The sequence below is a fragment of the Argiope bruennichi genome, chromosome 1 (assembly GCF_947563725.1).
Source record: "Argiope bruennichi chromosome 1, qqArgBrue1.1, whole genome shotgun sequence".
In the NCBI taxonomy this organism is placed as follows: Eukaryota; Metazoa; Arthropoda; class Arachnida; order Araneae; family Araneidae; genus Argiope; species Argiope bruennichi.
The window spans coordinates 122,853,063-122,875,915 of record NC_079151.1 but is presented as its reverse complement, the minus strand read 5'-3'; the positions used below and the strand labels follow the sequence as shown (position 1 = coordinate 122,875,915).

Genomic DNA, 22,853 nt, shown 5'->3' with positions numbered 1-22,853 from the left:
TTATATTGTGGGTAATGAACCAAAATAAGTAGTAAATAGTTTAGGTAAACTAAATTAGGCTTGACAATTTATAATTAAAAATAAGAAAAATATTTTTACTTACTTATACTAGCCAAAATTCTTCAAAAAGGTATTTTAAAACTGAATTTCTTTTTATTTATTATTATCTAGAGTCCAACTTTTGCATATATTTCCACTTTTACACATTATTTAATGCGAAAAAATGTTTTGAGAGGCAAATGAATTTTCTAAAAAGAGATAGCAAGTGGGAAAAGTTAAAGAAGATATGCTACTATAACATAAAATTCAACTCTGATTAAACAGACACCGACAGTTTAAATGAAAAAATCACTGAATTTAGCAAGATGAATAATAGTTATGGATACAATAATCATTCAGCTAGAGTTTGTATAAAAATATTCTGACCCAGAAATAATATACAATAGTCTGTTTTATTGTACATGTTTATTACATTAAAAATTCATAATACTACAGAAAATATTTTGTAAAAAGTTTTTCCTGTAACAAAAAAGATGGGTATCAGTAAAAGAATTCAAAGCACAACTTTATCCATTTATGAATGTGATTGTTACAGTACTAAAGGACAGAAAAAGATTTATTACCACTAGGCATTTGACAAGATCAAAGTTTTAAACAAAAGAACAGTTCAAAAACTAATTGTAACATAATAAAAGTTGCAACTGGATTGCTGAAACATACAGATTTTAAGGAGAAGAAAAAAAAATAATACAAGAAGCATCTATTTTAGTCTTCTATTAATTTAAGAAATATTTAATAAAACCAAAACACATTTTAAAGCAAATTTTTATTTACTAATGAATTTCTGATTATGATGTAAGGCAATGCATATTCCAATAATAAGCATTTATAATGAAAATGCATACATACTAGATAACTGCACCATTTGAGCACATTTCACGTAAATAACACAAACATTTTTCAAAAGCGTTTTAAAATAATCTCTAATTTATAATTTTTAAAGGGAAAAAAAAAATGTCAACTCAAGTTGAATTTTAAACTTAAACAAAACAAATAATCTCTAATTAAGAGGGGGAAAATTATTTTTTTAATATGGACTGCAATTTTTTAAAACATATATACAAGCATAAATTTTTAAAATACTAAAATGATAATAAACACAACCTGTAGGCCTGCCATACACAGATCTTAGCATGAAAAGAAAGATAACAAAAATAAATGAATAACTAATTAAGATTAAGATTAATATCCTGCTTGGTAGTTCAAGGTAGGACGAGCATAAGAAGTTGTAGAGCCTCTGGAGTAAGGATTAGCAGGACCGGGACCACTTGGTACAGGTCCAGTTGCAGGACCAGGAGAATACCCAGCAGGATATTGCATTTGACCTTGGAAAGCTTGTGATGTGGGAGGACCTCCCTGGAAAGGAGAGGGTGCTCCAGTTTGACCCTGACTGGGACCACTTGTTGGTGGACCAGTGAATGGACTGCCACGACTACAGAAATAAAAATGTGTTTATCATAATGAACATATAAATTGAATTGACGTTTAAAATATTACTAAAAAAAAAAAAAAAAAAGGCTACTGTGCCTTTTGCTTGGACAAAATTGTCAACAGGCATTTAAAATATCAACAATTAAAATATTAACATACCTTTCTAAAAACTGATAATTCACCTATAAATAAAATGTTACTGTTCAGAAGCATAAATGCCCAAAACATTAAAAGAAAAGTAGATTTAAATGTATATTTCTAATAAATTTATTATGAAAAATTTATAAAAATAAAACTTTTACAAGGGTAGTTCAGAAACAAATTAACCAGGTTTCTTAAAGAAAAGATTCATTCACAAAATTAAAGAGATATATTGGTGAGTATGTGTATATATACATATATACACTTTGGGATGTCAGTAGATCAATTTATTTAAATCAGTACAGAAGAAAACAGAATTCAGGTCACACAGCCAATTAATGATAGATTCTTGAACTTCAGCATTGGAGCTGAAATGCTCTTTTCATCTATGGTATCAGATAATATATCTACAATTCACCCCCTATAACAAAACACTTTCTAAATGCTGAAGAGATAACCTTATTTGAATAGCTTTTTCATCTCATAGTTGCTATGGTAGTAAGTGAGAACATGTATTCTAGTAAGCCAATTTTTTGTGCTTGATATTCGGTACACTGCCAATGGAGATGTTGAGTGCAAGAATCAGATTGAGTTGGACCTCAAAATGGCATGTCTTGCCATCTATGGTTTAAAACTTGGCTGCCCTTATCTTTGCTCATTTTGCACATCTCTTCTGTCTAGTTCAAATTCTTTAGATCAAACCTGGTTTCCAGACATTACACTCACTCTGTAAACTTCCCCTAATTGGTAATGAATTTCAGCTGGGGAATTTTTCTTTCATGTGTTAGCACTTCTATTACTAAAAATATATCCATCAACAGCGACAACTTTTAACAGATGTTGACAGGTACAGCACAAGTAGCTTCATTAACCATTGATGCCTGAATGCTGCAATTGTCTATTCTATTTAAACATTGAAATTTCATTTGCATGCGGAATTTGTGCACCCATCAAAAACTCTAGTTACCTTTTACTTTTGAACTACCTGCATATCACCTGCTACTTGGAACTAAAAATCACAACAAAGATTTCATAGGAAAACAAGTTTGCAACACTTCTCACTATTTGATATTAGGAGTTCAATTTCTTTGCATCTCTGCCATTCCAATAAATTTAAAATACTCAAGAAATGCCCCTGTTGTCGCTTATAAGTATTTTTAAGTACAAAATATTTTTATATCAATGTATATATTTGCTTATCTGATTGCAAGTATTAATTGATTTTTTTTCCCTCTTTAAACATTATCCTCTTTATAGTTAGGGTTAATTTGTCTTCTATCAGTTATTTATTTTTTAATAATTCTGTATTTAAAAAATGTTAATAAAACCTGATATTTAAAATGCATTAAATTTAGCTAAAAATTAACTCTCTAAACATCATAATGTGTGCACACATTGACAGCAAAGATAACAATAAGTTACACAATTAGGGATTGCAATACCGGTATACCGGGATACCGAATACCGGTATTTTGAGCCATTTGTACAGTTTTGTAATACCGGTATTCACAAGTTTAAATACCGGTTTTTCGGTATTTACTAGAAATTTTTAAAATGGTCTCCACTATATGTTCAAGGATCGCGAACATAGCAAAATAGTGTATGTTTCTGTTTTTATGTCTCCCTAACGGGCGAAATCAATTAGCTAATTAATGGCTTAATTAATTGCTTAAATCTAAATTAGCGAAACATGGATTATCCCTGAAAGAAAATATTGTATCCATAACGACTGATGGAGCAACAATTATGAAAAAAGTTGGAAAGTTGATTGGTGCAAATCGAAGATTATGATGTCACTACTGTCAATAGTGAAAAGGAATTGTCTCTTGAACAAAAATTAGAATTAGCGATAAATAAAAATTAAAAAAATTTTCAACAAACCAAAATACAATACAGAAATCAGCTGTATCCAAAACCATCCGACGATAAATCGATTTATTTGAAGATGAGGGATTTAGAAGTAAATACTTGAAAAAAATATATCGCACATTGCTAACAGTACCACCAGCTAGCGTAGATGCCGAAAGAGCGTTTTCGACAGCTGGTCATTTTTACACAAAATTACTTTTCAGGCTTAATGACAGTACAATTGATGCATAATGTTTTTTTTAAGATCACATTTCAAAAATTTGTAATAGTACCACAGACTGAATAGTAATATTTACACTTTTTTTGTGATTTAAATAAATAAGATGTTCCTTTACTTTTTTATGATTATATACTGTTATAATTTATAAGTTACAAATTATTTTTGTGATATTTACACTCTCTAACAAAACTGGCAAATAAAACAAAGAAACACCTGTGTTTTCTTTCTTTTTCTAAAATTTCTAATAATTAAGATTTTAAAAATACCGAATACCGGTATTGAAATTTTGGTCCGGTATTGCAATCCCTATACACAATTAATTAAAATTTGTCAATTTACAATTAATAAAACAATTTATATTAAAAACATATTGGTAGAATTTCACAAAAAATGTATTAATCCCATCAGGTAAATTGCATTAATATTATTAATATAAGCAGAATAAACATGTCATAACTACCCAGTTTATGTACTATCAATATTAATAAAAATTCATAACATATTACTGTGATGTATAAGTCATAAACAATATTATTAAATTCTTTTGAAAAATATGTAAATATATGATTTCAATCAATATGTTCAAATCAATTTTCTATTTACTTTCCTCTTTAAGAAATTAACCAACAGTTAAGTCACAATAAACCAAATTAATTGAGATATTTCTTTTAATGGTCTGTTCAAGAACTATTCCAGGCATGGGTGTGATTTTAAAAATTAGAAAACTAACAAACCTTTTTGGTTGTATTAATACCAAACAAAAGTTTTAATAAAATCAAGCTGCAAAAACTATGCAATTGCATAAAAGATGAAAAAGTTTAATTAAAAATAACAGTTTATCCTTTATTAATCACAACTGTTTCCATCTTTAAATGGCAGCGGTGTGCTATGACATGTTTATACAGCTTTTATAATTTTCTCTTTGTTATTATAATAAATAATCCTAATGAGTTATTTTGCAAGGAAAAATGAAACAAGTAAATGAAATAAAAAGGAAAAATAGAATAAAGCAAAAAAAAAAAAAAAAAAAAACACATTAGCATGCATATCTATAAAGTACAATGACTAACGAAAGATTAAGAAATTTACTGACAACTATTCATTGGCTTAAAATATTAAGATTATTAACTATGTAAAATTAATGTCCAAACTTAAAGAAGTATAAAGAAATTCACATGAATGGATTATAAATTCCAAATAACAATATTAGTTACAACAATCTATGTGGCAATTTTTTCATTACATTGAAGTTTCTTAGTTCTTTCTTCAAGTATTGATGTGAAAATGAGAATTGCATATCAACAAGTGAGAAAGAGGAAGAAAGAAGAGGAAATGCAAATAAAAAGAAAATGTCCCCTGGAATGTAAAGAATTTGGCAATGCTCTCAAAAGCTCTTTAGTTTTAGCTCATTAAATTACCTCTTAAATATTTACTTTTATTTTTTTTTTTTTTGAGAGATTTTCTGACTGAACAAAATTTTCAAAAATATTTAATGAAATCGAAAATAATATTTCATAATATGCATAATATTTGTTATCAGAAATAATTTGCATAATCACTGGTATAATATCTGAATAATTAATTTTTGAATGATATTGTCACGGTTTGACATCGAATCAGATAATATTCTTATTCAGACACATTCATAAAAAACTCTGCTTTCGATTTCTTGGATGAAAGGGCATTTGTTTATGGCGTAAATATAAAACTCAAAGCCATTCTCAAAAGTAAACACAACCTCTTTTAATGAATTCCAAACTACATATACATCTTTTTTAACACCGTTGCCATTCGGAACAAAACAAAAGCTGAAACATAGACAATATTAATAGATATAGAGAATCAACGCGACAGATATATTGTCCTAAAAAATTAAAAACTAATGTACACCTAAAGTGATTCTGGACTATGATAAAGTTTGAAATTCTGGATATATAATAATTTACGAGTATATTTTCAAATTTCTCTAATGCCCTTCTAGTAATTGGTTCCTCACAAACTGCAGCATGGGACCTCTTCTTTCATATAAATATACATATGCTGCTATCAATCCTAACTTATAGTATACTCATTTACATTCTCATTCAGATTAATTGTTATAAGAATATAAAAATTAGATGTGCTAGTAGAATAAAATTTTATATCTATGAGAAACATTGCTATTAGCGAAGGATAGTCACAAAGAATTTCTTCACATTTCCAAGAAAGAGAAGAAAAGCTTCTATTGATATAAATTCAATTTGCAGTGATTTCATAAGAATCCCAAAACATATTCATCAAAAAGAATTTTTTTTCCAAAAAATTAATAATTTTTTCTAAAATATTACAATATATTCAATAATAAAAATCACGATTGCTATTTCTTCTGTAATAAACTTGAAAATAAAGACATTTGATATATGATTTACTGAAGTGTTACAGCAGTAAAATGTATTAATTTTAATCGAGTATAGTACAGGGTTGGATCTTTAAAATTTATTCATGTTTGGTATTATAAGCAGAATAATATGCAAAAAAAAAAGGATATAAATCTTATCAAAAATTATATTTATATAATTATTTTGTACGGTAAAGGTATGTTTATTATATTTGAACTAAAATTTGATAACATGTTTTTCTGTTTAAATTATTTTGAATCAACTAACTGCTTGAAATGAAGTGTTCATTATATTTAATTTAAATTTTCTTATATCAGCAATACCAGTTAAAAAGAATACAAAATATTTAATAATGCAATAAAAGTCAATGCAATTTACAAACAGTAAAGCATTTCAAAATGTTATGTATATATGTTAAATTTGACCTTTTGATTTTTAATTTTAATAATTTTAATTTCAACAATATTTTCATGGATGATGATATGTCAATTTATTTAATTAAACAGAATTTCTTGATTTACAAAGAGATCATTCAAATTTTTCCTACCACAATGCTTCAAAAAATATTTAACCCTTTGACTACCAATTTTGAAAAATCTTTTTCTCTGAAATCATGTAGAAAATGAAGATAATAGCTTCTGTATTAGAAAAATGTATCCGATTCTTTTTCAAATGTTTTAAAACCCCCATGGCTAGGACATGAAGAACAAATACCCCACCACCACCACCAAAAAAAAAAAATACTTTTACTTAGAACTATTTAAGCTGATTTTAAAAGGTTAGTGGGATGTATGTGTGGCCCGTTGGTAGCCAAAGAGTCAAAAAACAAAAGAAAAAATCTTTGACTTTTACTTACCCTAAGCAGCTAAAATGATTGACACAACATGTAAATGAATACTAATTCATAAAAATATCCCTAACATTGATTATTTTTAAAAGAGTAAAGCACTTACACTTGCTGGGGCATTTGTTGCTGCTGACCTTGAGAGGGCTGTGGTTGACCATACTGAGCCTGCTGCATCTGTGGATTTTGTTGATAGCTGCCATAGCCTGGACCAGGCTGGGTTGAGCCATATCCAGAAGGTGGAGGAGGAGCAAAACCGCTGCCCACACTTGAAGCAGGTGACTGTGGTTGCTGCTGCTGTTGGTGGGGGCCTGACAATATAAAGGATTCGTATGAATGCATTAGAAATAAAAGTGTTTTAATTTCAATTCATTCAGAAAAAAATGATAAATAATTCATCAAAGAAGAACAATTGCTAAATATATACTTAAATTATGGAAAATTTTTAGAATTCATTTTTAATATAAAACATTAGACATATTTTAATTACAGCAATATTCAACTGAAGTGATAAAGATATAAATATGTTTATAAATTTAAATGGTTTTTCCTTAATCTGCAACTGAAGTATTGTTAATTTTCTAACAATAAAGGAATTCTATATTTTAATGCTGGTTACATTGATAAAGTAGACATCTTTCCAAGGACTCAAATATTATCCTAACAAATCGATAAATTAATAAATAATCAAGGATTTACATAATGAAAATTTTAAGTTAAAATTCTAGCAATTAATGAATGAACTAAAATTCTTATAAGAATATCCTCATGGCTCAGATAGATTTGAGGAATGAATGAACTTAGTAAAGACAACACAAAAAGAAATTTATTTACAATAATTAACAATTAATATAGCAAAATATATGCAGTCTACAATATACAACAGCAATGCACTAGCTTAGTTATGGAGCATGGGGCAACCTCAAGATGCGGCACAAAAACTCGACTCATTCATAACTAAGCAATTTTGCCCTGGTCAAAAACAGCATTGATAACCAAGTAGCAATATTATAAAGTAAAAGCACAACAGTTTTTTGTTTGTTTTTTTAAATCAGTGATTGCAGCAAATCCTTCATATATTCTCAGAATGTACTTGAGTTTTCTAGAAAACAGCATAAATCCTGCCATGCCAGGAAGCCAAACATATTATGAAGTCTGTTAAGATATTGATAAAACCCTCATGAAGAAATTAAAATACCTTCATCTTCCAAATTTTATCACCATATTTTTATAAATCAGATAATTAACAAGTCAGATCTTCACAATTCAACATCACAAAATGGTTCAGGGATGTTCCAAAATCCAATATTAAAGAAATTCACCAGCTTTGGCATGGTGCTGTCTGAAAAACTAGATATCCAACCAGCTTATTAAGTGAGCATTAAATGCAGATGGGAAAAAAAAGGCTTGTATGAAAAAGGGAACTTTTAGTGAATAACATGAACAGTATGTTCAGCAAGGTAGTTTAGAGTGAAACGAATGAAGTGATTGTGAAAGACCAGATTAAACAAATAAGGAGGGAGAAGGCATGGAATGCCAATACTCCACTAGCATGATGTGAAATGTTCAACTTGAGCATTAAATGTCAAATTCAGTTAAATACAGGGTGTCTATAATTTAAAAAATCCTATTTCAGATCAACTTATAGAGAAAGAAATTCATAAAATTTGCAAAATTAGGTGGTGAACTTTATGAAAAAATGCAAATTTGTTTCCTAAAAAGTTTCACAATTATTATGATTTGTACAACTTTTACTACAACAATGAAACATAAGTAAGTTACTGTACAATACGCTCCACATGACAACTGTTATTTCAGATATCATGCGAAATCAGAAAATGTACATTTGGTAACTGCCCAAAGTGTGTATGTGAAAATGTTCAGTGCATATTTTGAATATTTTTAAATTCAGACAAAAGTCTTGGATTGCCCCTATTTAACCAGATGTTTCCATAACCAAACATCATATGAACTGAGATCTGGGGAAGACAGCAATCATATGGAAAACAAGATCTTTGCAAATATTCCTTGGTTTTATGACAATTACTATGTACAAACACATTTACATGTTTCCTATATGTGTTCTTGACACAATGCCATTTATTGGTAACATTGATATGTTTTTTTTCTTTTTTGCACCAAATTTTCATGCCTACATGCAGACTTCCAAAAAAATTTCAGAATTTTAGATGACTGGTTTCATTTGTAAGCTAATTTGAAATAGGGCTTTTAAATTATAGACATTCTGTACAATACACAATATTCCCACTAACAATTTTACAAACAAAAAGATATTAGATCTTATTTGTTATACAATGTTTACAAGTGAGAATCATTTTTTGTGTCATTATGTGTAAAATAATTGTTACAGAAGAAGAAATGAAATTTCAATTTCTATTCAATTAGTCTCATTTGAATTTTTATTAAAAAACTGATTTAATGATTCTAAAGCAAGTTAATACTAAAAAATATCCTAATGTAATACTTATAATATCCTAATATACTTATAAAATGCAAACTAAAATTTCCACTTTAACAACTGAACGTGATGAAATAATTCGAATTTTTGTTATTTTCAGCATCAGTTCCATATGAAAATCGCAGCATTATATTGATAATAAACTTTTTTTTAAAATATAAAAGATGCAGGATTTGAACTAATTATAAAAGATGAACCCTACATTGCAAAATATATGTTATTTTAACCCTTTGCACTCAAGACTGACTCAAAACTAATTTTTTGGGGAAATACAACTTGAAACAATTATATAATATATTTTTCCGGGAAATAAACAAGCCCTTGTATTAGGTTAATAATTTTATATAGAATTACTTTTCCAAAGGCAAAGAGTAATATTAAATTACAAGCTTCATTTTCCAAAAGTTTTTATTGGAACTACGAAGGTTAGATATTTATACATTTAGTAATACATTTTCTGAATCTTCCTGTTTACACAATCAGGAAAATTATTTTACAAGGGCTTGTAAAATAATTTTAATAATGTCAGTTTTTAATGCTGTAATCTGCACTTGCAAAAGTACTTAAAATATTGACTGGTATATAATTTATACAACAGATCAATAAATTTCTGTGAACACAACAATCCTTATGAAAACAGACAAACTTTTCTTCAATTGGAAACAGCAAATATTTTTATGTAATATTTATCTACTAATAAATTGTTATGTTAGCACTCGAGGATAAATCACTGGATTTAGAGCAACAGAATGTGACGCAGGTATACTTTAAAAATTGAAAATATACAATCTCATAGGAATTTCTTTTTTTTTCAAAAATTAAAATATTACACAAAATGTTGGCAAATTTCTGGAAATGTCATACAAAGATAATTTTTATACCTTATTAAAATTTTAAAAATTATCATTTTAAAGATATTGTTACAAATTTAGCAATTAAGTTATTAAATAACCACTAAAGTTCACAAGTAAGATTTTTTAAAAATAACTCATCTTCTTATCACTCATTTTAGATCCATTCTATCTACTTCAATAATCCACAACAACCTGGCTTCCACTCATACTTTCAAAAATAATTTAACTGGCAAGTAACTTGAATTTTAAATATTTTTAAATATATTTTATGCAATATTTACAAGAATACTTTTTTCCCTTTCAATGAAATTTAACATGCTTTCATAACTTAAAATGTTTTCAAATATTTTGTTTCTTCCATAGCTGAAAGATAATAGTTTATTTATTTTCCATATTCTTCAATACTGTCAATGAATTTTTACTTTCCTCTTTCATCAAATTTTTCATAAAAGCTATTAACAAAATACCATTTAAAACAATAAATAGTATATATTCCTTGAACGATTACATTAGCTATTCTTAAATTTTCTTGCTACTTGTTTCAATTTACCCAACTTGTTTTTCAATGCCTTTATACAATACAAAAATGAAATGCTCTGTATATTGCAATCAATTGTACATTTTATATGAAAAATTTGAATTTTTATTACAAATTTGAAATTTTAAAGTGTATTTTTATTTTAAAATGTTAATGCATTAAAAAAGTGTGTAATTTATTAGATGTTGAAATGCCAAAGGACAGTTATTTTTTATAATCAAATATGACATGTGACTTGACTCCAAAGGAGAGATTCATGTATACAATAAACATAGCAGGTAAATAACATGTTTAAGTATCTATCACAATTTGATGTTAAAAACACTTTATTGAACAAAAAATCCAAATGAAATTCCTATCGAACTTAATTATTGAAAGTAATTAATAAACAATAATAATGGAAAGAATGCAAAGTCAATTTATGATTCATCAATGGAAATTTACACTGATTATAGCATTTAAAAATTACTTGTTAAATAAAAAAATTAACCACTTTAACCACTAATATCAATAATAATCCTAAATTATGCAAAAAGCTCAACATAATTTATATATATGTTACGGCCAAAGCCCGAAATCGGCCAGATCGCGAATTGGCCGGCCAATTCGCGATCTGGCCAACGTTGCTGTAAACTTACCGGCCAATGTCCGATCTTTTCTTGATTTCGGGCTTTGGCCGGCCAATTCGCGAAATGGCTGGGGACGATCGGCCAAAGTAGAAAGAAAGGCATCAAGAGCACATTGTTTTACACCCTGTTAAAAATGAAGTATTTAAAAATGAGTACTTCTGTGTATTTTTTTTTTAAGTGCAACTGTTTCAGAAACGAGTTCAAATATAAGTGACACCTCTGAGTTAAAAATAAGCTTGTAATATATAAAAATATGATCTCGTGTTATTCTGTTCTCATATTAAATCCATAATAGAAAATATTCAGTGAACGTGTATACTTTAACAACGTGATAGCGTGAAGATTAGATTTGCGCCCTTCAAAATGAAATAATTATATCTTGAGCAAAGGCGTTGCGTATCATGTATGAATACAAAGGCAAATTGAGTATTCAGTTTTCAATTACCTTTAAGGGTGATCTTTAGTCTTTTTCTGCTCCATGGACCTAATGTTAAAGATCCCAGATCACATTGTCTCCCGAAATGTTGCTTCAAAAAATATGAATTTTTTTGCAAAGGCAAATAACGAAAATAAGGGCTAATTAAAACAAATATGAAGGACAAATAGTTTTGTTATTAATATCATTTAAAGACATTTCTTTGTTGGCGCCATCTGTCCAATTTCACCTACAACATGTCCTTATTTATATTTTATACATGAATGTCATTATATTTATTTATCACTATTCGCCTTTGGCGACCAGCCGGTTCACCAGTATTAATGATCGCTAAAATTTTCACTTAATGTAAATTGCTCTCTTAGTAGCTTTTTCTGCAAAATATTTTTGAGCTTCATATTTTGGTAGTTATATGATTCAGTCGTACTTTTATGTAGGCCTCAAACAGTTCTGTTTCATTGCACTACTTTCCCTAATGTTCTGTCAGTATCCATAAAATTTCTACTTTAAACTAAAGTGGAAATGTTAAACTGCAATCAATATAAAAGCTTTTTATATAAAAGCTAACCATGTCTTTTTTTTAAATATGAAAATTGAAATCAGAGTCGTCCAGCAGTGAAATCTGACCGATTTATGAAGTTTTTATGCATCATTTTTATAATCACAGGCAAATCACTGTCTAAAAACCCTGCAGAGGATTAGCGTATCTTCATTGAGACAGTCAGTGAAGTGGTCTAAAATCGCCAGTTTTTATAGAAGAGTGATATTGAAATTTCATAAATCAGTCAGTTTTAGTGATTGATTTAGTTGGTTGGAGTTCAATAATTTTTATTAAAAATATTGGTGTCTCAAGAATATTTTGTTAAATATGATTCAAAGGGTAGAGGACCTATGTAAAAAATTTAAAATTCCTGATTCATCGGAGCATTTATTGACTAAAGTTATATTAAATATAATTATTTAGTTAATTTAGACCATTTTGTTAGCAAATGTATGCCCCAAATTAGCTGATGGTAGCTGATTAGAATGATTATCCTAAGTATATTAAACTTTGTTTGCCTTAAATTAAATTGTTTTATTGAATTAATTATATAGGTATTGTTAAAGCTCATAGAAAACTTTTCCTCCTTTTGATTTCAGAAAATATCTTATTTCATTTTTTTTTTCATTTTATACAGACACCTGCAGAAAATTACAATTTTGTTTATTAAATTTGCAATAATAGTTGATTTATTTTTTAATTTAAATTTCTATCAATGTGATGGCAACACGTTGATAAAAGATATTTTTTTTAATTTAACGTGCTCGTGCAGATTAAATCTTAGCATAATTTAATCTAAGCATAATTTATAAATTAAAATTTAAGCTTTAATTAAAAAAAGCTTTAATTTGATGCAAAAATCGATTTTGTGCTGTAATATTTTCTGGTTATAGCGATAAAACGCCGAAATTACGCTTAATTTTTAATTAAAATTCTAATTAAAAATTTTAAAAAATCGCTCCAGGGTGCACATTTCCGACCTCCAAGGTATATATATGCCAAATTTGATAATTGTTTGTCAAACGGTTTGGACTGTAGAGCGCCAACACACACACATTGAGCTTTATTTATAAGTATAGATTATCACATCGGGCTTTGGCCAAGGATGTCCGGCCACTTCGCGAAATGGCCAGCCAAAGTAGAAAATACAACATTAATTGCAAGTATTTCGGACTTTGGCCAAACCTCTTGGCCAGTTCGCGAATTGGCCGGCCAATTCGCGAACTGGCCGTATTTCGGGCTTTGGCCGTAACATATATAATAAATATATTCAAGATAGATTTCTGTACTTTCCTTCTATTAGACAAAAACTAAAAATAATTAAAAATTTTAAACTAATTATATTTTCATTTTTACATACCAGGACCTCCAGACCCAGGGAAGTAATGATGTGATGGTACTCCAGGATTATTTTGAGACGAGACGTAAACTTGATGAGGCTGAGTCTGATACATGCTAGTTGGGGGAGGTACTCCCTGCTGCATCTGTTGTGGTTGTTTCTGACTGGCGGAAGAACCTAAACTGGAGATACTATCTGGTGAACCTCCTCGACCATCTGAAAATATCATTCATCAAGTGAGCAGAATTCATTTAGAAAAGAAAAGTTGTATGCTGAATCAATTTTACTAAGGCAGTTCAGATTTTTTGTCCCATGTATATGGAGATATCTCCAGATTAAAGTCTTAATCCTCTATCATAATAAGTTAAACTTAAAATTATAGCACGATCTCAAATACTCATCAAATGTTAAAAAGCCATATAAGAGCCATCTTATATAATGGAAAGGGGGGGGGAGCAATTATAAATTTTCACTTTAAAAGCATTTAAATTTCTTTATCCAGGGCTGCATTAGTAATTTTGTAGGTTTTCATATAAGTAATTATTATCATATAAGTAATAATTTTTTTAAAAAAACAACATACTACAGTGTATACAAATAGATATTGCAATTAATGCAAGGATTAAAAAAAACTGATTTCTTTAATCATCAATTTTATAAAAACTTTAATTTTGCAAATTTTGATGAAAACTTTGAGTCGTAATTAATGCAATCGTTAAAAATTCTTTTTTTATGATAAGACGATAAGTTTATCTTACCCTTTTTATTTTTATCAACATTATCCCCTTTCAATTTTTTCTGCCTTTTGAAAAGCTGGCATAATGACTTACATTCATCTAATACCAATGTATAGAGATATCAAGAATGCTGATACATACAGAGGCCTTACTATTATAAAATCCATTAAAGCCCAACAAACATTTAATGATCATATTTTGAAGATGAATGAGTTAAATCTTAATTTTATGGATTAGAGCTAAATATTAGATTGGTTTATTGAGAACATGACATCTAACATATTTCTTAAAAATAAATCATTCCACAAATTTTCTGTAAGTTACTCCTGTAATTTGACATCTATTTCAAACTATTCAAAAGTTAAAATAAAAAGTCTGAAGATATAAAAGCACTTTTTTCAAACATTATGACAGAATAATGAACATGAGTGAGTTGTCAACATATTGTAAATTTCAAAATAAATATAAAGGTAAATTTCAGACTAAGTACAGTTTAATATATATGAAGCCATAAAAGTGACATTTATTCATAAATTTTTTCAAAAATTCCCATCCTGCTTAGTTCTATATTGAGTACCAAGCAAGCTGAAATTAAATTAAAACCATTTTTTAACCATTATTACATGTATAAAAAAATTAAAAATAGTGGAAGTTTACAGTTCCAAAATAATCTTAATTGAAATACACAGCAAAAAAAAAAAAAAAAATGTGAATAAGATAAATAGTTTGAAAAAATACGTCAACTTTCAATAAATATCATTAGGACTGAAGTTTCAAACCTATTCAAATAAAACAGTGAAAATTTAAACTGTAATACTACAACAATTCTGATTTAAAGAAACAATGCTGTTAAATCCATACTCTCAATCTTAAAAATTGTATTTTTTATTTAATTCCATTTACTCTACTAATAGTTCAAAAATGAAATACAATATATTATTCTATTTATAAGAAGAAGCATTTCAATTCTATATTCTAATTCTAAAAATATTCAATCCCCTCCCACCCTTGTCTAAGAAATTAACATGTACTCTGTCCTGAAACCATTTTCACTAACAGCTATAATCTGATGGCAAAGTGTGATAATTCTTGTTATGTTTATTTTTTAGATAATGAAATGAATTTTATTGTAATCATCATCACCATTATTATTTCTATTAATCATTCATTATATTTTAAAATGAAAAAGGTTTGAAAAAGTTTTTATCACATTTATTTGAATCTTGGTACAACATAAAATTTAAAAAATATATATATTGGAAGTTATACTTTAAATTGGCTACTAACAGGTTAAATAATTTAAAATAGAAATACATTTTTTCACAATATGTAGCAAAAAATTATGGAACAATTATAAAGATAAGCAGCTAATATCTTTACAAAAGGCAAGAGGATATTTTCTAAGCATTTTTACAGAAATTTAAATATTAAAGATGGAAATCTAATGTCTATAGGACTTTCATTTAAAATTAATAATGAAAATTAGCTGAAAAGTTATAGCATTTAGCATTTATTTGTTCTAAAATGTAATCATAATCCTAAAAAAAGTTGATAAATGTTGCTATTTTTGTTAATTATTCAAATGCCATGAAATTCGTAAATAAATTAATGTTTCTCAATACTACAAATGATGAAAGCAACTATATTAAGGTCCAGTATAAGATTTTAATCAACTACTTTTCCTGAAATTCAGAACCTATTCCTAACTTTAAAGATGAAAACACATTGGATACCTGACATTAATAACTTACTATTGTTTTCTGATACAGAGACATTCGAATCCTGTTGTTCTACAATAAAAAGTAACAAAAAATAAGACATCTCAAAGTAATGTCTAAAAGAAATTAGAAAAGAATCTTTATATAGAAAGAAAGAAGTTAAATAAAAATAAAACTAAGTTACCTTATTTTTAAAATTTCACAATATAATAAAAATTAAAAATATAAACAAATTGTAATTTTATAAATTAACTATGATTAAACATTAATTAAAAACTTAAACCAATGTCAACTTTTCAAAAACATGATTGTTTTAAATGTAGAAAATATCAAAATTTAAAAAGCACCTTCTTGCAATCCAAATGATGTTGCCACTTTATTTCGCCCTTCACCACCACCCTCTTTAGTAGATAAAGGATCAAACTCCTTAGGAGCTGCAGCATTGGGAGTATTATTAGCTTGAGCATTAGCAATACCTGAAAATTTAAAAAACATATGAATATTTAGAATCTATATTAAACAAAGTACAATACTTAAACTTTATTTGTTGAATATTTGTGTTTTAATAAATGGAGAAAAAGAAATAGTATTTACAGTTTTTGATCTTTCAAAAACGGCTAATACCATTTCCATTAGAGTTTTAAACTAATTGTTTACTAAACACAGATTTTTTTAATTATAGAATTACAAGAAGATAAACATTATATTCAAAGGATGATTTTTTTAACAGCATTGAGATTAAATTTCTCAAGCTTTAACCAAATAAACTATAAGGTGCTTTTTTGGGGTGAAGAGTGTCATAGATTTAAAATAACCCAAAATAAGAGGAAATAATAAAATAAGAAAGTTTACAGATTTGTCTGCAAACTTTCTATATAATATATAAACATATATAAACCAAATTTGGGTTTATATATAAGCATATATAAACCCAAAAGATATAAAAGTAATATAAATTTCAATTTATGTAATTCCTTTAATAGAGGATAATTCATCATACAGTATAAAACACAAACTTTAAAAAAAGTATGTAAAATTGCATATAAAACCAACAATAGCAGATTTCCAACTAGGCAATTGCCTAGAGTTCCTATGGAAAGCCTGCAGGCATGTCAGCTACAAAATTTTCCTACCTAAGTTTTCAAATACATACATTTGTAAGAAATATAAATTATGAATTAGAAAATATTATGATAACAACACATTTTCATGCTAAATTATTAAAATTATTGTTATTAATAATAATTCATTTATAATGGAATAATAATTTAAATGATTGTTATATTTCATTTCTTAAGTCTGGCGAAATAAATTTTAATGTTTTATTTATTTGAAATTCATTATTTCTTTATAATCTATCATAATAATTAGATGCTTTTATTTGTAGTAAGAAAATCATAAACAGTTAGGACTAGGCCTTCAAGAATAAATTATATAATTTTAGTCTAATTTTCCATCATTTAAGTAGTAAAATTAAATAATTTTATAAAGCTTAAAACTCATTGGAACATGAAAGTGAATTAGCCAGCTATTAAAAGTGCGACCATATAATGTACAGTGCCTAAAGCCACAAAATTTCTAAATCCATCACTGACCTATGAATATAAATTCATCAAATTATCAGAAAGCATAAGAGGAAAGAAAATACTAATATTTAATAAGCATGATATATAAAAAGTGAAATATGAGGTCTCAAAATGGGAAAAGCTGTTTATGCGATTTATTGTAACTCAAGAAACAAATTATACTTCAGATTACATTTTGAAGAAATCATTCGAAACAAAGTGAATGAAAATAAAATGATAGATTAACTGTAAATAGATTTAAAAGGTATATTATAAATCTAATGACAATTTTTGAATGAAAATACAAAACTTTTCCTTAATAATCATTGATAGCAAGTAATTAGCATCAACAAATCTGAAAATTAATTACGAGAGAAAATCTTAATTCAAAAATGACTATGCAGAAAATGACAATACTTAAAATCATGCAAAATGAGACGACTATTTTGAGCAAATTACAACCCCATTAATATTCCTTAAAATTTCAATTATAAATCCTGGTATAAGGCCTCATCTAATCCAATATAGGCAATATGCTTGAAAGCAGATAAATATTAGTATAAAATGTCAACCCCCCCCCCAAAAAAAATTATTTTCAACTATATGGTATTTAATATTTTTTTTCAGAATTATGGTACATGATTTTTCACAAATATGAAACAAATTTTAAAACTTCATAATTTAACAAAAATAAAATAACCAATATGCAATCAAAAACTAAATTTAATTTCCTAACAGAATTACGATAGCATTTGACAGGTTTTTCATGCAATTTAAAAAATAAGTAGTGATAAACCTTTTTTTAAAGCATGAAAATTCAAAATCTTTTTTCCAATTCAATTATGTTTTTTAAACAAATACTTAAATGACAATGCTTTAACAGCAAATTTTACCTTTTTCATTTTCAACTCGACTGCCAGGCAAAGGTGCTCTAGGTTCTAACTGGTCAATTAATTGGTTAACTTGATTCCTAATTTTCTGCAGTTCAGTTCTTATATGTTTCACTTCATCAGACTGCAAAGGCTCAGGATGTCCATTTACTGAAATTAACAATAACTTCATTAGTTCTCAGATTTTAACAATTGATGCATGTTAAAGAATTTTACAATAAAAATGACAGCACTTTATTTATTAAATAATCTTCTTAAATAAACAATTTTCAGCTGATTTAATAAAGGTAGTACTTATACTAGTAGAGATGTGAGGACAGAAAATTAAAAATAGGAATAATATTTACACAAAAATATTATCATCAAGCAAATAAAAAGTCCACACTGATTTGAGGTAAAATATGTAGAATTACTTTCTAAATTCTTTGATAGATCATCTTAGTCAAATTAAAAAATTCCAAGCAACTAATATTTTTGAACATGACTCAGATACAATATGCACAAAATGAGATTGTACATGCTAACACTACAAATACCATTAAAAGAATTTATAATTAGAATAAGTAATTTTACCAAAAGAACTTTATTGTGAAGTAGCATACAAAGTCTAAAGTATAAAACAATGCTAGAAGAATTATTACACTTAAAAAAAACGTCAACTCTACTAAAATTATATCCTTATATTCAATCTCTAACTAATAAGACAAAAAAATCCTTTATTAAATCTATCTTATTTTAAATAGTAAAATTTATCTAAAGTGATCATAATTATGATGAAATATCAAATTTAGAAAGAAAAAAAAATTACCAAAGATTGTCAGTTTAAGAATTCTACTGCATTGAATTGCAAATGATAAATCTGAGCTGTCAAAGATAGATATTAAATCACCATCTGAAAAAAAAAATATGAAAATACAATGTAAAATTTGATAAATACTGATAACTTATCTTAAGGAAACAAAATAAAGCATGAAACTAACACTGGTTATTGGATATGAGCAATTAACATAACTGTTATGCATAACTTTTATAATTCTATCCAATTCAAAAACTAGAAAGTTATTAATTCATTAGCTCTAATGAAATGAAGATATACAAAAACTTTCCTCTTATATATATATATATTACTGTTTGAGTAAATATGTCTTAAAATGAAATGAACTCCCTAATTCCTTCCATAGATTTCTCCAAAAATCGAGCAACTGAATAGCAACAATGAAGATAATCGTCATGGCCTTAGATAGTTAAAAAAGTCATTTTTTATAATAAATATTTATGATGATATAAGTTTAATATTAAACAGTTTCTATTTTTTTTAATTTGATAAAGCACATGTAAATCAATAAATACAAAAATCAAATTTTTTAAACCCAGTCAGAACCCATAAAGTAATATTTTAATCAACCTGAACTATTAAGAATTTCATCTACTTGGGCCCAAATCATTTCAATGAGTACATTAATTTTCCAGGAAAAAGCAGATAAAAATATAAGATGAGGAATAAAGTAATAAAGATAAAAGAACTTTTAAAAACCTATTATCTATATATATCCTTTTAATTCAAAAAATAAATTTATATATTATTAAAATATCTCATTCTAACTCTAGAGTTGATTATAATATGATTGAAAGGATATTAACAGCATTTGGATAGCTTCATATTATAAACAATAACAAAATATCTGTTTCAAGATTATACATAACGCTTAAAAATGGAAGAAAAAAAAGCCCCTAAATATTAAATAATTTTTATCTGTCACAGATCCAAAATATACATTTTCAGTACAATTTCAACTCATTGTGATAAATTACATTTAAATCTATACTATATCCAAATAAAAAAATAAAAAAATCTTCGAAGAGTTTTAAAATTGAAACTTTTTGCACTAAACTAAATATTCTATTCAATAATAAATATAAATTTGTTTTAATCATCTCTTTAAGGTAATTATTTGATAAGCAATCTTTTTATGGGACCTTATATATATATTTTTTAATTACTGTAAAAATATTAATTCTTAAAAATCAAACAAAGAACTTTATTGTTTTTAAAATTCTGTAGAATGTATTTAAATAAACTGTTAATATATAAAAATTTTAAATAAGATGGATTTTCAGTTTGAAAGAATATATGAAACACAAATATCAATTAAACTCTTATATGAGACACACAGCTGAAATTAGTTTTTAACTATCATTAGTGCATACTTGCCTTCATCACGATACTTAATGAGAACTTCATCATCAGCATTTAACTTCCCTCTAAAAACCCTCTGCATCATAAGAACAAGTTCATCATAAGTAATGTCTTCATTATGAATTGGAATTCTCCTAATGTCATCACCTAACTGGGCTTTAATAATAAGTTTGCCACTCAAATCCAATTGGGCATAAACTCCTTCTTCAGTTCCTCCACCGCCGTAAGAATTTACAGCCATTATCTTCAATCTTTTGATCCTCTCTTACTTCTAAAAGGATAGAATGTTTAAAAAAAAAAAAAAAAACTTATACAATTTTCAAGTAAAATCAAATAAATTTTATTCATTATAGAATTTAAAAAATTGCCTCGTGCATTAATCAGTAATTTCAATTTCACTGCAAATTACAAAAACATTACCTAACTTTTTATGCATTAAAGGTAATTTTGTGAATTTTGGACAAAAATTTTATATTATTAGATAGTGATAGATAGAACAATTACTTTATTTTGAACTATATCAAGAAAATGGAAATTGTTTAAATCATTCTTTGTATAATTATAACTTTTTTTTGTCAACAGATATTTTTACGTTATTACACATCAGATATACACAATTAACTGGAATTACTACATATTACACAATTAGGTTTAAAAAATTAAAAAATAGACAGCTTGCATTTTTTAATAAATTTTTTTCAAAAGAGAAATTTTTCTTCAGATTTTAATGAAATTAATTTTAATTTCATTTTTTCTAATTTGTTCTTTGATTTATTGGCTAAATTCTAGAGACAGGTACCGACAAGTTAATATCTCATAAAAACATATGGAAAAAGAGTGTTTCTATTATTAATTTTTAAAAGGGAATTTTAACTTGCATATATGATTAAACTATATTTTCAACGCCTTGCAATAAATACAACTCAAATAAATTTCACTGACAATACTTTAACTGAAAGAGATATGTTATCAAGATAGGTAATTTTGACATTAAATCATTTTGCAATATCTTTTAATCAGTTAACATAAAAAACCAATTAAAAATATGAACATATTTAAGAAGCATTAAAATTTCATCACTGGAATGATTATCCAAAATTTCAGTTACTATAAAATTTCATCAGAGTAATTATGGTATCAAGCAATTGAAATAATTTCACAGTTTACTTAAAAATGAATAGAACTTTCACTCCCCATTTTTTTAAATGACGCAAAAGAATTATGCCGGTGCAAATAAATTAAATTTCTTTATTCTATTCGTTTCATAATTATATATTAATTCTAATTTGCTTTATACTAAGGAAAAGCTACAGAAACTGTAAATGTTAAACAATACACTGGTTACTTTTTTTATATATAATCTTCACAGCAATATAGTTTAATATGGAGATTCTGTTACTTAACAGCATTTATGCTAAACATTGAATGCGATTATAAAAAATGAATTTTTGCTTAATAGGTAAAAAAATACAAGCATAATATACTTAATACATTTCTTTTTATTATGAGAATACAAATTAAATATACATTACTAATAACAATAAACAATTTCAGAAATTTCAAGGATGGGTGGGCACAGGCGATATGTCAACAGCCTTTTAAATTAAGTCCAGGAAAACATTAGGCTTACAGTTACATGTAATTCACCGATCTCGAAATTATAAAGAAACATCAGAAGTTCGATGCATAATTCTATTTAAAGTTTTTCGTAACTAATTTAATAAAGATAAAAGGGGGAAAAATGGAAACTTACTAATTTATCCATTCAGTGATGACAGATGACGAAAATTGTAAAAAATACGACCAACCACGCCACGAAACCGCAGTTGCAGTTGCATTCAAAAATTAATCACATGTCAATATTGTATAAGCGAAAAATATTATTACAATTGAATTAGAAAATTCAAAATTAAAATTTAATTTTTATTACCAAGATAATTTTGTATTAAATTTATGTCTTATACAACTTTCATTTTAATTTTGTTTT

At 26.7% G+C, this 22,853-nt stretch overlaps 1 protein-coding gene across 2 annotated transcripts; it reads right to left on the bottom strand.

Moving 5' to 3' along the window:
* Nucleotides 1-446: 446 nt before the first annotated feature.
* LOC129966354 (protein TFG-like) lies at nucleotides 447-22,692 on the bottom strand. 2 transcript variants are annotated; one of them, XM_056080779.1, is made up of 9 exons: nucleotides 22,620-22,692; nucleotides 20,882-21,137; nucleotides 19,478-19,561; nucleotides 18,673-18,819; nucleotides 16,562-16,690; nucleotides 16,248-16,286; nucleotides 13,781-13,975; nucleotides 7,053-7,254; nucleotides 447-1,492 (listed from the first exon to the last, which is right to left on the bottom strand). In XM_056080779.1, exons 2-9 carry the CDS (start codon nucleotides 21,105-21,107, stop codon nucleotides 1,243-1,245), a joined length of 1,272 nt encoding a protein of 423 aa, XP_055936754.1. In that variant the 5' UTR covers nucleotides 21,108-21,137; nucleotides 22,620-22,692; the 3' UTR covers nucleotides 447-1,242. The 2 variants fall into 2 exon arrangements, with proteins under 2 accessions (XP_055936754.1, XP_055936758.1); XM_056080783.1 differs by lacking the exons at nucleotides 16,248-16,286; nucleotides 22,620-22,692.
* Nucleotides 22,693-22,853: the final 161 nt, after the last annotated feature.